Source organism: Syngnathus leptorhynchus, chromosome 20, assembly GCF_054491065.1.
Source record: "Syngnathus leptorhynchus isolate UIUO chromosome 20, UIUO_Slep, whole genome shotgun sequence".
NCBI lineage: Eukaryota > Metazoa > Chordata > Actinopteri > Syngnathiformes > Syngnathidae > Syngnathus > Syngnathus leptorhynchus.
In genome coordinates, this window is record NC_141214.1 from 3,607,318 (window position 1) to 3,622,735 (window position 15,418).

General features: G+C 41.5%; 1 protein-coding gene across 4 annotated transcripts in view; it reads left to right on the forward strand.

Moving 5' to 3' along the window:
• Positions 1-15,418, forward strand: part of epha10 (EPH receptor A10) — a 156,119-nt gene that overhangs the window by 90,214 nt on the left and 50,487 nt on the right. For 3 of the 4 annotated variants that reach the window (XM_085900234.1, XM_085900233.1, XM_085900232.1), the window contains 2 exons: positions 7,468-7,532; positions 8,206-8,878. In XM_085900234.1, coding sequence (XP_085756360.1) covers positions 8,272-8,878 — 607 coding nt within the window. In that variant the 5' untranslated portion in view covers positions 7,468-7,532; positions 8,206-8,271. Of the gene's footprint in view, positions 1-4,990; positions 5,227-7,467; positions 7,533-8,205; positions 8,879-15,418 lie in introns of those variants that run through there. The other variant, XM_085900235.1, reaches the window with a different exon arrangement.

Genomic DNA, 15,418 nt, shown 5'->3' on the forward strand with positions numbered 1-15,418 from the left:
ACACGACTGGCTATTGACAAATGGTCCCGCTAACACCCCCCCCCCCCCCCCCCCCGCCATTATTCTCTCCCTCCCATTTTAAAATCTTTCCATTTCTTGGCCCTCCCTGCCAACTTTCTGCAATATCACTAATTTCACCTTTAATACGATCTTCCTCTCCGTTCCCGTCCCACCTTCTTTCTTCTCCTCAATTGTTCATCGATGCTGCCTGGATCGAAGAGGCAGATAATAGAGGCTGGGCCCTCTGGGGAGTCGGCCTCGACATCTCCCGACGTAGCGCTGACCCGACTCGGATGAGAAGAAGAAAAAGTAGAAATGATTGATAGGTATGCAGGTGAAGAGCCACTGTCACTTTAGTCGATGGAGAGACAAAAATAGAGTCAAACATCCCATCATTTATTCACTGTACATGGCTAGTCTACAATTTTTTGTCTTTTCTCTGGAGATCTGTGCAACTTTCAAAAACTTAAATCCAGACTTATTACATTTAGATGCTTCTGTTCAGTCGTATTAAAGGATTTGGCTGTAATTTTGTTCCTAAACACAACATGACAGCGGCACACCAAAATATAGGCTTAAAATATAAGCTTAGCCCTAAAGTCAAGTCGCTTTAAAGATGAGGTCAGTCGCTAATAATAATCCACTCTCACTGACATACACACCAGATGGCTAATGCCTATGTATTAACCTAGTTTGACATTCGCTTTCTCTTTTTCCTAAAACATTATATGACTATTATAGCTTCAAGATGGAGGTTATTGGACTGTTAGCCGATGGACTGCAGCCCAGCAGTCGCCTCCAAAATGTATTTTACATTACGGGCCAGGAAGAAGCAAGTAATGAAAAGCAAGTAATGATGCATGCATGCAAATATTATATACACATTTATTTCTCCCTCGGGGAAACATTGCGTCGTTATTGCCAATGCTCCAGTAGAGTCGCAAAGTCGTTGAAGAGCTGGCGAGGGAGCGCTTTTCGCTTTGGACACCCGCGGGTAGTGACTTTGCTGGGACAAACACAAAAATATGTTTGTCCATTCAAATTCCGCTGTGTCTTTGTGTTTATATTCACATTTGACCTCCATCAACCTGCTGTAGGCATTTCTCAATCATTTATCTCTTAGTGAATAAACATGGGGAGAAAATTGATCAAACAAAAGAAAAAAAAAAGTTTGGAGGTGGTTCAGGTGATCCCTTTTTTAGATTTAAAGTTCCGCTTGACGAATAACTTTGTCAGCGGAAAACTTTTGCGGTTTTCTGCTCCTTGTGAACACGAGAGAGCTGTTTGGCTAAGAAAGTGTTAAGGGAGATTGGTGAAGGAAATAGATTGGAGGGGACAGGCGAACAGATTGTAAAAGCCCGATAGTAACAATAGGGACATTGTATAGGAGGCCAGTGTGCGATAAATGAAGGCGCGAGGAGGAAGTGGATGAAGGTGTTGTAAATGATAACGTGAGATGATGATGCATCTGTCACTATGTTGTCTTTGGGTCTCAGCAGGCTCCTGTCAAGATAGTAGCTTGAATGAGTGTCTTGTTAAATAATGCAGTTTGCTACCTGTGCGGGCCGGAAGGCAGGCTCGGCTGAAAGTCCAGCGCATTGGGAGGAAGTTGTTTTATTTAACACTTCCTCGTAAAGGTTGTGGAGTAAAGGCCACCTTACTGTAATCTATTTGGGACTGCGAGTCAAACAATCCCACAATTGCTTCACGAAGCAAATATGAAGCTTCATTTTATTTCCCACACTAGCAAACAAAATAAATAGCAAATCCAGTTTGAAATGTTTACTTTAATTTGCTCACTCAATAAAAAAATATTATTTTGGAGGTCAATATTTGTGTCACATTAAAATGCCTTTATGCAAATATTAAAGAGCCCCTTGTGGTTTCTTTTACTTTTATCTATTTGAATAGGCTCCAAAAGATTTCTCAGGCATATTCTTTCATAGCTGAATATATATTTTGTGTCATCCATCTGTGTTGATTCACTGCTGCGGGAATAGAAATCTGCGTAAATGGTCTGTGACAGTGTTGGTAGCTCGTCCATGAACTCTCCACTTAAAATGGAGAGCTAAATCATAGTCAGTATTCGCTCTTTGTCATATTTGAGTACTTGGTCATATGAGCTTGACATCAACTGAAGGAATATATATATATTTTTTTCCCCGGGCACTACTAAGCACTGTACTAAATTGTTTCCCATGTACTCCCTGCTTTTCCAATAACCTGGATAGCGTCACCATTCTGTTCCGTTGAGTCACGGGAAACACACGATTCTCACTTTATATTGGCAAAAAAATCAAATAGCCTTATGAGCAGCGATCCAATTGACACTTTCTTGCATCGGCATGACTGATTCCGCCACTGGTGTCAATTTTTTCGATGCCTCGAAGTTTTCACGAGATGTGACGTCTTGCGTAATGTCACACATGATGATGGTTTGACTCATATTTCGCTTCACTCCTACTTGCCTCCTTCCACACCATACTCTTAATCACTCAATGACTCATTTCCTTCCCCGGCAACCTGCGCACATACGTTACGAAATAATAGAATGTCATGACCAGATTATCTGGAGGATGAGAAAAAAAAAATATTTGGTGTATTTTGACATGTAAAAATCAAGGCAGTTAGATTAGCGCCGCCAAGCAAGCAAGTTCCTCCATCTAACCTGCTGCTGAGTTTTCATGTTCTCCCCCTAGGCCTGTGCTCGGTTCTCTCCGGCTGCTGCCGCTTCCTCCCGTGCACTAAAACACACTAATTGGGTTAATTAGAGACTAAATTGCCTGTAGATGTTAGTGCCTATGTGAATGCTTGCCTGTCTCTTCAGGCATGTTTCTACTCGGCACTTGGACGAGGTTTTGCTGGCCCAAAAAATAGTCAGTGTCAAAAAAAAAATATATATAAAATTAGACAAATAACATTTCACATCCATTGAACCTCAAGCTGAATTTATGGCTAGCATTTTTTTTCCGCTGACTCAGCAAGCGCTAAAAGGCACTTAAGCACATTCCCTGATATGATATGAGAGTAGAAGTTATATTTGCTCATTTGGTTTTAACGCAATGTTATTCCCTTGCATCATTTTTTGGAGATTTTCAAAATAATTTAAAATGAAGAGTATCTTATGTCGCTCAACCACAATTAACAAGCTACATAATTGTCGGTAATTGCTCATTGACTCGTTCACACTATTGTAAACATAATAGAAATGAAAGGACACATTGTTCACCTCCGTATTATATTTTGCGTCACGCATTATATAGATAAAGAGACACATGCGCCGAGCGTGGAAGCGACCATTCATCTCGAAGTTAATTGCATGCCGGACTTCAGAGAGAGGACAACCCCAGTCTCTTTACAGTATGTCACATTACACAAGTTGAAAGTTTAATGACTCTTTTAACGGGAGAGCCCAGTTTGAAGTTAATGTGTTCTGCTGTTACAGCTGCTATTATGGTCCTGCTGTGCGTGCGTGTGTGTATCCGTGACAAAGTGGCTTTTCTTGTCACCATTTATCTACGACTTTTCTACGTGTGTATGCGTGCGCACGCTCTCGATTTGCGCCTGTGTCCATTTATACCGAGCATTTATCTTTTATGTGCCCGTTTGTGTTTTTATGTGACACTTCATATCCTCATCCATTTATCCTTTTTATCTGTTCTACGGCATTACTGTATTACTGTATTGCTTTTGTTCACTTCCATCTTATCTCCCCCTCCCGTGTTTTTAAGCAGTGGGGCGGTGTAGTAAACAGCTAGATCATTTCTCATGTGAAGTGGTGAGATTTCGCGTGTCCCGTGTTCCCAGCCGGCTTCTGTAGAAAGACGGTAAATTCACAGCAAGCTCAAGGCTGATTTGTCTTCAATATTTAGGAGGCAAGTGAATAAGTAGTGTCCTCCGGCATCAACAGTATCCTGCTGAAAATGGCTCAATTATTCATCTTGTATGTGTGATGCATGTTTTTAAAATGGCTTTTTTTTTTTTTTACCAGGTTTTGAGACTCATTTTATTGTGGATGGGCGCAGTAGTGGTATTTGAGAGCGGTGACAACGATTTGAATTTTATTTTCTTTCAATATTTTGATTAGCTGGATGGATTTATTTTTGTTTTATAGGGGTTTTAATGAGGTGGTTGATATTATTATTATTATTATTATTATTATTATCATAGGGGATATGTTTCAACAAAATGTGGAGTGAGGGTTATCACACACTATTCATTATTCGGCTTCCTTCTCCCATATTATATGCAGTCTCTTCAAAGTCTCCATGCCCTCTTCCACTTTTCTCTTGTAGGGGAAGGATAATACCTGGACAATAGCTGGCCCAAGTAAGCATCAGCGGACTGTGCTTATCCAGGTCTCGGTGCTCTCTTCTCAGCTTTTCTGAGCTCTGCAGTTGGCTCAGTGTCGACTGACTGATAAGTAGCCTGTGGGTCACGGAGAGGACAGCCAATGCCGGGCGCTAATCCCACCATGAAACTATAGAATATTACAGAGACGAATTATAAAAATGAGCCCCTTTCAGGGAGATGGATTAAAGCCGTCTGCCTTTGTTAGCATGTGCATCATTGTGTTACTGAGAGAGAGAGACAGAGCTATCGGTCTCTGTGGATAAATGTGAGGTAAAAAAAAAAAGTAGCCTCTTTATGTTGGTAAAAAAGTGAAAGTAAGGGGCCCTTTAGTCTTTGAAATCACCCCCTTGAGACAAAGCCGCCTTCAACTGAACAGAAAGGAAGCTTTTGTCACATAAAAAGAAGGCGAGCTTTGATTTATTTAAGCACTTTGCTGTCGGCTACGTCTCAATTTAACTTGTCAGTGTTACTTAACTGCTTTTACTCATTTGAATGAAACATTCACGATCATATTATTATTTTTTTAAGCTTTGTGTAATTTTGGAAAACAAAAAGCCTTTTAGCATGACGTGCTTTTTGGAGTGTTTTCCTTTTTGCTTGTTTCGACGTAATAAAGTGTTTAACGTTTCGTTTGCTGCTAAATCCTCTCGAGAATACCATCCAGAAGACAAATAATACATACGCAGACCTCACCTTGTACAATGATAACTGCACTGCAAACTGCTGACACAAACATCCAGTAACTTTTTAGCTGATGTTGAAGTCACCGTATCCCGGAAGGTCCCGAGGGTTGTGAGCAGTCTTACGCCGTAGCGGCATGTCCTCATGGGATATATTGTTTTAGTGCATCTGCAATGTAAAGTTGGATTCAAGGTAGGCCTGAGCGCTATGGCAAGATTTTATGATATATATATAAAACAAAGGTTTTTTTTTCTCTGTCTGCATTACTCTGAAATTACTTCTGCTCAAGTCCATGTTGTAATTAAAGCTCTATATTTTTTAACTCTAGATCAGGGGATGAATAGTTTTGAAATCAGAGACTAGTAAAAAATGACTACAACTAAAAAATCCCAGCAATTTTTCCATTTTTTTACAAGTGAAGCCAATTTGTAATTTTAGTCGATGCACAATTCGTATTCGCAGGCCACATAAAAGGATTTGGCGGGCCGTATCTGGCCCCCGCGCCACGTATTTGACATCTATGCTCCAGATAAACACACCTAATAATCTCTTTTTCTAATTAGTCTCCATTTTTTGGGGGATTTTTTTTGCATTCAGAGGCTGAAAGACCAAAACATGAATGCCTTTCATATCCAAATCATCCCTGATAATGATGAGCAATTATTTATGAAACAACCTTTGAATTAGTCATGGCTTATTGTGTCATAGCTAATAGTGTCCTGTGCTCCCTAAGTGAGTCCTGTTTCGGTTTCCCATTCTCCCTCTTTTTTTTTTTTTGACGACTGTCTCTAGTCTTTGTTCGATGTTTTCCCCCAAAGAGCCATTAGTGTCTCTAACTAGGCTGTGATTACACGACTTCTGTATTCATTGTGTGATCATAGCGCCAACTATTTCCTCGGAGTCGCTGACATGACGTCTCACTAAGGAACATTTATCCCTTGGCGTTTAACCAAGGTGTTCATTCATTTGCGCTGGTGCTCAGCCGCCCTCCCTTCCCTCATCTCTGTTTGCCAGCTTTCCTCCATTTCATTCCTTTTTTTTTTTTCTTCCCCTTTGCTGATTAGTTCCTCTCCAAGTGTCTGGCCTCAGCCTTCCCTCAGCAGTTCTCCTGCAACCTTGCCCTCTGACGCTCTAATCTTCTCCAAAAGCCTCCATGTTATCTGCTAAGCACAGAAGCATGCTTTGGGTAGCCGCTGGTGTTAACCCAAAAACAATAAAGTTAAGTGTTTAGTAAATGATCTCTCATGGCACGTCAAGGCTTCACTTTCTGCATTTCAGCCAAAGCACTGTGGTTGGCTGTAGGGGCAAAGTTAAAAAAGTACAAAACTCTTCTCCTAATGGCCTCCAAGCAATTTGTCCTCATAAAAGTAAATTGCTGTCCCTATAAAGTGAGCCTTTTTTTTTTCTGTCACGATTGAAAGTATTACAGTGTGTAGCATAGGTTGGAAAGCAAAAGAAGGGATTTAAAAAAAGGGTTACAGCTTTTAAAATATTTATTGTCATGACCTCATTGGCGTATGAGCAACAAACCTCAATCGTTTCTGCTCCAATTTGAGATGACAACATGCTGGCTGTAATAAAACATCATGTCATAAAAATGAATTAACACATTTTAAGAGACTTCTCATTGTTCTGGTGGCTGTTCAAATTTTGGGTGTCAGTCTTTGATTACTTTTGTACATTTTCATCAGAACTGAGTCATTTTGATGAGTAGCCCGCTGCTTCCCATTCTACTGTCTTGTGAGCTGTCCGTGGTGCTGGAAAAGGGTTCGATTTTTGATTTTCCTGTGGCTCTCCTCGAAGAGAATGTCAAACTTTCATTATTTGAATAATTCTGATGAGTAGCTCGCTGCTTCCCATTCTACTGTCTTGTGATCTATCCATGGTGCTGAAATATTTTTTGTTGTTGTTTTTCTTGAGTCTCCTCTAAGAGGATGTCAAACTTTCATTATTCGAATACATTTTCATCCTAACTGAGTGATTCAGATTCTTGTGAGCTCTCCATGGTGCTGAAACGTTAGATTTCTTTCATTATTTTTGTACATTTTCATCACAACTAATTCTGATGAGAGGCCTGCTGCTTCCCATTCTACTATCTTGTGAGCCGTCCATGGTGCTGAAATGTGGGATTTTTTTTTATTGTTATTCTTCTGGCTTCTGAAACTTAATTTTATTGGGCACAGAATAATGATGACAAGGTCTTCAAGAGACACTATTAAAAGGTAACAATAAAATAACACAATAGGCTCCATGTTTTGACAAGCCTGCTTCGGAGTCAATGATCCTTATTTCATTATACCAGATGTAGCTTGTCATAATGCACTTTCATGATTACAGTTTTAAAAAGTTGGGAGCAGAATGTGTGTTTTTTTTGTAGTTGTCACGCACCATCAACAAACATATTCATCTAATCAACGTGTTTTCTTCCTGCAGTGGTGCTGCTGAATTCTAAAGAGACTCAGGCAGAGCTGGGCTGGACCTCGTATCCCCCCAATGGGGTGAGTTGGCATCTTTTTGTTTCCTTTAATTATTTTTGTCGACATTTAGTTTTGGTCACACAGCTGGCCCTGCTTAATATCTAGCTGATCACAATTCCTGGTTATTAACAAAATCATTTATCAAGAGGGCATGGAGAATATCAGATGAAGCCTAACAATGTTTCCATTTGTGCACGCTGTGGTTCACACGTTATCGGATTAGCGCTTATGCTAGCAAAGCATAACATTGGTGTAACAAAATAAAAATCAATCCTTATTAAATGGATATATGCAGCACTTTATTCTCGTATATAAACCAACAAGGTCCTTAACGGTTTATATTCTGGAATCCGATGAGGTTTCTCATCCACTCGTCCGCTGATTTGCACTTTGAATCTGGTAGAAAACAGTTTGTTGGCAGGTCAGCGTGCGTGCGAGCAAACGAGAGCGGAGAACAAACAACAGTTTGACGAGATTGCATCCACTTGTCGTGCTGCCTGTCAGATTGGCCGCTCAATAAAAGAATCAATTGATGCATCAATCGCTCGCCCCCTTTTGTCACCATGGCAGTGGTGTTGTTTGGGATAAGAACAGCACTAACGAGCCATTTTTAAATGCCTGCTTTGAAAAGAACTTTTATAAGGGTTGGGCTGAACCTACATTCAATCTTGATTCTTTATCTTTTCTTTTGTAGTGGGAGGAGATAAGCGGTGTAGATGAAAAGTACAAGCCCATCCGGACCTACCAGGTGTGCAACGTGATGGAGCCGAGCCAACAGAACAACTGGCTGCAGACGGGCTGGGTGGCACGTCGAGGCGGCCAACGCATCTTTGTGGAGCTTCAGTTCACGCTTCGTGACTGCAACAGTATTCCCGGCGTGGCGGGCACTTGCAAGGAGACCTTCAACCTCCTATACGTCGAATCGGATCGGGATCTCGGCGGCGTGACCCGAGAGGACCGCTACACAAAGATCGACACCATCGCTGCCGACGAGAGTTTCACACAAGGTGATTTGGGCGAAAGGAAGATGAAGCTGAACACTGAGGTGCGGGAAATTGGTCATCTCAACCGGAGAGGCTTCCACCTGGCGTTCCAGGACGTCGGGGCCTGCGTCGCCCTAGTGGCGGTGCGCGTGTATTACAAGCGCTGCCTCGCCACCGTCCAGAACCTGGCCATCTTTCCCGACACGGTAGCCGAGGCGGCTTTTTCCACGCTGGTGGAAGTGCGCGGTAGCTGCGTCAACAACTCCGAGGTGGACGCCGACAGCCCACCCAGGATGCATTGCAGCGCCGAAGGGGAATGGCTGGTCCCTATTGGGAAATGCACCTGCAGCGCGGGTTACGAGGAGGGACACAGCAGCTGTGAAGGTAGGAAAGCACAAACAATGTCTAATCTTTGATCAAATGAGTCGGGACACACACACATACAAAAAAAAAAAAATAGCTAACTGCGAACCATTTGCATCAAAGATACCAAAGAGTCTCTTGATGTCAAAATGTTCTTTTACATGACAACGATGTGAGAAAGACGAAAGAAACAACAGCAGAACAAAGACATCCTCTTGAATACAATAGTGCTGATTTTCCATGAAAGTAGTAGTTGTGATTATTTTCAAAGGATGGGAAATTTGACGGCTCGGTAATAGACGCGAATAAAGCTGGGTTTCCTCCGTAAAAGAAAAATCTTTTATTATCATAAAAGTATATTATTGCTATAGGATATATTTCCATGCTCCAGCTTTGACACATGCACACACTGTTGGTGACGCAGAATAACAATAAAATCACATAATTACACATAGACGTGAGAATGGACAGTGTCTCTTGGGAACGAGAGGATAGCACAGATTTTTTTTTTTTGGGTGGGGAAATCCCATTTGATGTGTTAGATACTCATTTAATTTCAGACTATAAGATCAATATTGAAAAACATCCTTATAACAAAAGGATCATGTTAAAATCTTACTAAAAACAGAATTATTAAAAAAAAGCTGTAGTCATAGCGACTTCCCAAAAAAACAAAGATGAAAAAACACCCCCAAAGCTATTGTTGCACATCTCACAAGATGCGGAATGTGCTTGTGTTTGTGTGTGTGAACATGGTGACCAATGTACTGCGGCCTCATTTTGTTGAAAACCACAGCTTCACTTCTGCCTTTTGCATCCACCCAAAATGACGCACACACACACGCACGCATCGTGTAGGTCGGGCGATACGTTGACGTAAAACGACTCCGACGAGACGTTGCTCATAGGCGACTTCGCAGCTCATCTTGCTTTGTTTTGCAATGCATCATGGGTATTGTAGTCACTGAGCAGGTGCTACTTAACAAGCGCTAACAGTCCAATGTATCCCTTTTCATCAAACTATTTTAAGCGGATATGGATCCAAAATGCAGAGGCATATCCGTACCAGGATCCAAAATGTTTCTGGTTTCACAAGTCAGAACAAAAGAAAGAGCTGAACCTGTTTTTATTCATTTTGTTGTCATGGAAACTTGAAGTGCATTTTTAAACTCCTCGTCAGTCAGAGCCTGAAGTGCAGCAAAAATATTTGTAGAAATAGTTGTTGCATCATCAGTAAGAGCACAAATTGTAATAACCTTCAAATCTCTAAAGATACCAAAATCTAATTGCACTTGTTATTCTCCAAACATCTAACAATCATCAATCTATATTAATGTGAAGACCTTTTTGAGTAATCTGACACAAGATCATTAGTTTCATTTCTGCTATGAATATGCAGACAAATCCCATTGCGCAAGATCTATTGATTTGTCCTAAGATGAAGAATTGGGCTGACAATCAGCAAACAAACTAAAAGCACATTAACAAAAAGAGTTCTGGATATCGTTTAGGTCAATCCCTGTCACCTGACTTTTTTACATCCCCGCAAAAGTCTCGACACGTCTTATTCGAATGTGTAACGAAGCAAGCGCAAATGCACTAAAGTGTCTCAACCCAGATCGATATTATTGAATAGCTTGTGAGTAGCTACTGATAATGCCGTGAGCTGTGTTGTGCATTGTTAGCATATGCGATGCTAGTCATGCTAGTCCTCGCCACTATTGGATTGCTGCAGTTTGTTACATCACTCGTTGGATATTTTTTTTATGCTACTGCAGATGTGATTATTAAATATGAACTCGACTGGTTCGAGAGGCTTTGGACTGGAATCTCTGGAGAAAAATTCCAACTTTTAAGCTCTCGATTTTAACCTTCCTGCTTCAACGAGTGTCTAATTGTAGGAAATATATGCTGCGTTAAAATTTGAATAAAATAATAAAAAATATATATAAAATAACGAGTATAATTAAAAAAAATAAAATAAAACAAATTAAAATTAAAAAATGTAAATAAAAAAATCACTTCAAATTGGATGACTATAAATGAATATATGAATAAATAGAGGCTATGCATATTTACCCGCTCAGCTTCTTCTATATGTGAAGATGTCAAAGAGAAAACAAAAATGAATTTGAGCTATTCTTTGTTTTACTTGCTGTCAGCAAGCCCTTGCGTGTTCTCCCTTTATCATATCTCTCCGACTGATGGCTGCACACATGTTCTCCAGTCTCATTATGAAATGATGAACCGCCAGCAGCCGCTGCAGTCTGAGGCCAGATAAATTATGTAATAATTCACCTCGCAAACGCTGTGTGCTCTATTCATGTGTTTCTGTCACACTCTCAAGTTTCTTCCTTTTTCTAATTAAGGCCGCCTGTTCTTTGCTATGTAATTACTGTGGAGTGCAGAGCATGCCTTCAGCACATTCACTTATTATCTGTTGTTTGCTGCTCAACAATCATGCTCCTGGCACCTTCACCACCTTGCTGTTCCTCCCTGTCGTTTTTTTTTTTTTTTTGGTAACACCCACTTCACTTCATCATTGACCTATTTTACATGCACTCACACCGCTGCTTAATTTTGGTCCCAAGTTAACTGCATCACCCGGGATGTTTGATTTCAAGGCGCCGTGCCGTCTTTTGGCTTTTTCCTCCACTCTGACTTGATTTTCCTACTTTTTCAGTGCGGCTATCCATCAAGCTGTTATTACTGCTCCAAACCCCCCGCCCCCCCCTGTTGGGACCATGTGGCAGGGTGAGGTGGGTGGAGAGGCAGGTTAACCGGCTGAAATCTGCTGAAGATTTATTTGGCTCTGTTTGTGTATGAGGGGAACTCATGTGTGGATGTGATTAAGATTCCGCACCAGCGCGCAATCATCGTTCTCAAGTTGTACTCTTTGTTCCACTTATCTTCCCTCTCCGTCATGACCTCGTCAACTCTCTCTTACTCATCTTGTTCTAGGTCACGAACGAGAAGGTCCTTGTGTGTTCTCAATTGTTACTTTCCAAGTTCTGTCTTGATTTTGTCACGCTCTCTTAAGTAAACTCGGGATTATATAACAATGAAGATGGCAAATGAAGGAATCTTCATTGTACGCAGATTTTAACAGTGATTTAAAATCCATTAATAATTCCCCTCGTGAATCCAAAAATCTGCATGAGGCTCCCACCCAGCACATTTTTCACCCTTTCTCTATATACCAGATCTCCTTGGCTCGGTGCCCGCTTTGCCCATCTGGTCCTCCTGCTTCCCTCCATCCATCTCTTCCCTAGTAGCGTCCCCGACTTCTGTTAGTCATCTCTCCCACCTGCCCTCACTTTAAATAATTCACGGTCTCCTGGGGAGGTGGGGGGGAGAAATATCTTTTGCTCTTTTGGGAAGGGCATCTGATATATTTGTTTGGCTAGCCTACCGTGCAACATGTGGCAAGACAAACTCTCAGTCACTCTCGGGTAATTGGAGACCAATTGTCACATGAAATATTTGGGAAATATGTGAGCCGGGTGGAGGTCAAGTTGTCACCGTTGATTCGTCTCCCGCCTTTATTTACACGGAAGCGTTTTTTTTTTTTTTGGTGAGGAAAGAATGGAAGCGAGAGACAAAGAGGTCATTATGAGAGTGGATGAGATGAACGTTGGAGAGACAACAACGCTGTCAGGGAATTCTTGTGCTTGTGTTGTTTGTTAGTCGCTTTTGCAAGAGAGCTGAATGCATAATATATGAGTTGTAAAAGCGGCGGACAAATTCAAATGCATACACAATGCCGGTGCGGAAAGAGGGAAGAGGAGGAGGCGGCGGCAGGGAGCTAAAAGTGGAAAGGAAGCCCAACAATCAAATGAGATGAGAGGAATTAGAAGCTTCACGCCACTTAAATTGAAAAGTTAAAAGAAAGGTCAACGTGGAGAAGTTATCGGAAACAAACTTGGAGGAGGGGAGAGACGGGAGGACAGCGGTAACACGACGGGGCCGACATGCAAATGAGAGCACTCGGCGTCAAACTCATGCATTAAATACGGCCGGCATCTTAGCTCTGCGGCTTTAATCACTTTACATCCTCGCATGATATGACGTCTTCATTTCTCTCAGCTAGCTTTGTAAAATATTGAAGCGGAAGGGAAATATAGGGTTTGATAGAAAGGTTGGCCGACATTAAAGGAATAAAATTGCAAGCGTTTGGTTCTGTTTGAGTTTCGGTAATTATTTGAGTTAAGGATGAGTAATCCACACATTCCCTTCAGTTTGCAATTGGTTAAAAAAAAAAAGATCCATTTTAGGTGAAAGGCCAGGGTGTAGCAATTGGCCTGCTGTCCCACAATCACTCCCCCCCCCCCCCATTCAACCTTCACTAATAACTTTCCATCTGTTCAAAATTGATGTGGGATCTGTGTATAGAGCTATCTGCCCCCACTTAACCTTGGAGAAATGTACTTCTTCCTCCAGAACAGTAGAGAAAATGAAAAAGATGGTGACCGGCCGTCGACGAACAAACACACTTATTAAGGAAAGCCGGTCATGCTGGGGGAAAAAAATGGCGCAATTATTTTTTGATTTTATTTGTTGGATTGAAATGAAATTGTAAATGTATCAGAATCAGACATTTCTTTTCAGTATTAATTTATTTGAAGCATTCAAATAAAATTGTAAATGTATCCGAATCAGACATTTCTTTTCAATATGAATTTGTTTGAAGCATTCAAATAAATCTGAGGCTAAAGGTGTGGCTAAAAAATCATAAAAAATAAATAAAAATAATAAAAACAATATTCACTTTGTCAGCTGGTGCTGAACCTCTGCTTATTCTAAACTCACAAGAGAATAAATCCTCTCTGTGTCCATTTGAGGCTAAACACAAACTCTGTATTTACCTTTGCGATTTGTAGCGTGCGTGCCTTTGCGTGTGCCGGCTGTCTCTGTACTCCCAGTTTGGCTGAGGGCGCCTGTCATGAGGACGGCATGCTTGTCTTGTCCCTCTGGCTGCAGCACGCAAGCCTGTGCCAGCTCGCCTCTCCAAGCCGGCCTCCCTCATTTTGTTATCATTTGTCGTACTCTCCTTCAAACACATTCCATCCACGCTACTGTACACCAATGACATTTCCAGGGACACCTGCCCTCAATGATTCATATATGCAAGCAAATATGTGTTCCACATATGCATTTTGAAATTCATGGATCCGTATCAAAGCGCACACCGTTCAGGATGTGTGATGAAACCGGGGCTCATGTGCATTACTTGGCCATTACCCATCCATCTGTTTCTTCCGCCTCAGCTCAGACATGTATTTGTTGTGATGTACAATCACGATGAGCTTTGCAAACATCGAGCCGATGAAACATCCCATAATCCCTTTGGATGGACAGACTTATTAGCACCTTAAGCACATCAGTAAAGCGTATTCAAAGCAGACACAGATTGGAAATGTTTATTATTTTTGCGTGAGACTTTGTGTATTTGGAGAGTTTCAGTCTTTAAAGCACACATATGCTAGTTTGTGTGTATTTTTGCTCGACAACAGCTTGTGCAAATGTACACCTCGTCGTCTACGAGAAATTACTGGATGTCTTGCTTAGGCCCGACAAGAAAGTGCAAACTGTAAAGAATGATTTTCTTCTTTATGCGGTTTGCTTGCATGTCCTTAGTGTTTAAAATATCAAATTATAACTCATATGATTCTCATTTAATTGTTATAGATTGTATTTGTTTTTTTTGTTTTTTTGCACTGAGAATTCAGCCACATGACATCCACCGCCGATCAATTTGTTTGGTGTTAGCGGGCCCGGCCGACTGTGATGGATGACGTATTTATGAAGCCCCTGTCTGTGATTAAGGAGTGCAAGTATCATCCAGTTAGACAAAGAGAAGAACCGCTGGATTAAATAGAGGACAGACAGAAGAAGGGAGTCTGGCCGGGAATGATGGATGACTCGAGGGAAGGATGACACGCAGGGATTTAGGGGAGGAAGTCAAGGGTTGGGAAGAGAAAAACAGGGCTGCCTGCCAGGAGCCGAAGGTCAGAGTCAGCGGGAAGCGCCACATAAGCGCACGCAAACACGTGCGTTTTCAATGTGATAGTCACGCTGATAGTTCCGGTGAAGTCACATTCAAATGCAAGCCGGGTTTTTATCGCTCCTCCCCCACTATGCCGTCATTATTCTCATTTAGCACTTGCGTAAATCTCACGCAAGTTTATGTGGCAGCAATAGTAAAGCAGACAGTGGGAGATCGGCCGGGGAACTACGTGATGGAAAGATGGATGGACAGAAGGACGGCAGATTACTGCTTAGCGCTGCAAGATAGAAAGGGACATGTTTAATAGTCTGGAGATAAGAGAGGAGACCTTTTGCATAACAATACAGAATGGAAGCAGGTTGATGTTGGAGTTAAGAGATTGGGCGCCTTGTTTGGTTTTGAAGTAGCTTTTTATGAGGTATGCATGCAATGAATGAATGGCGGAGGTCAGGTGCATTTTCCTTATGTCCCGATGGGATGATGGGATGGGTCGTGTGAGTTCATATAGATTTTATTTTATTTCCTCAGGTATCATTGCAAATAGATATGGTGGA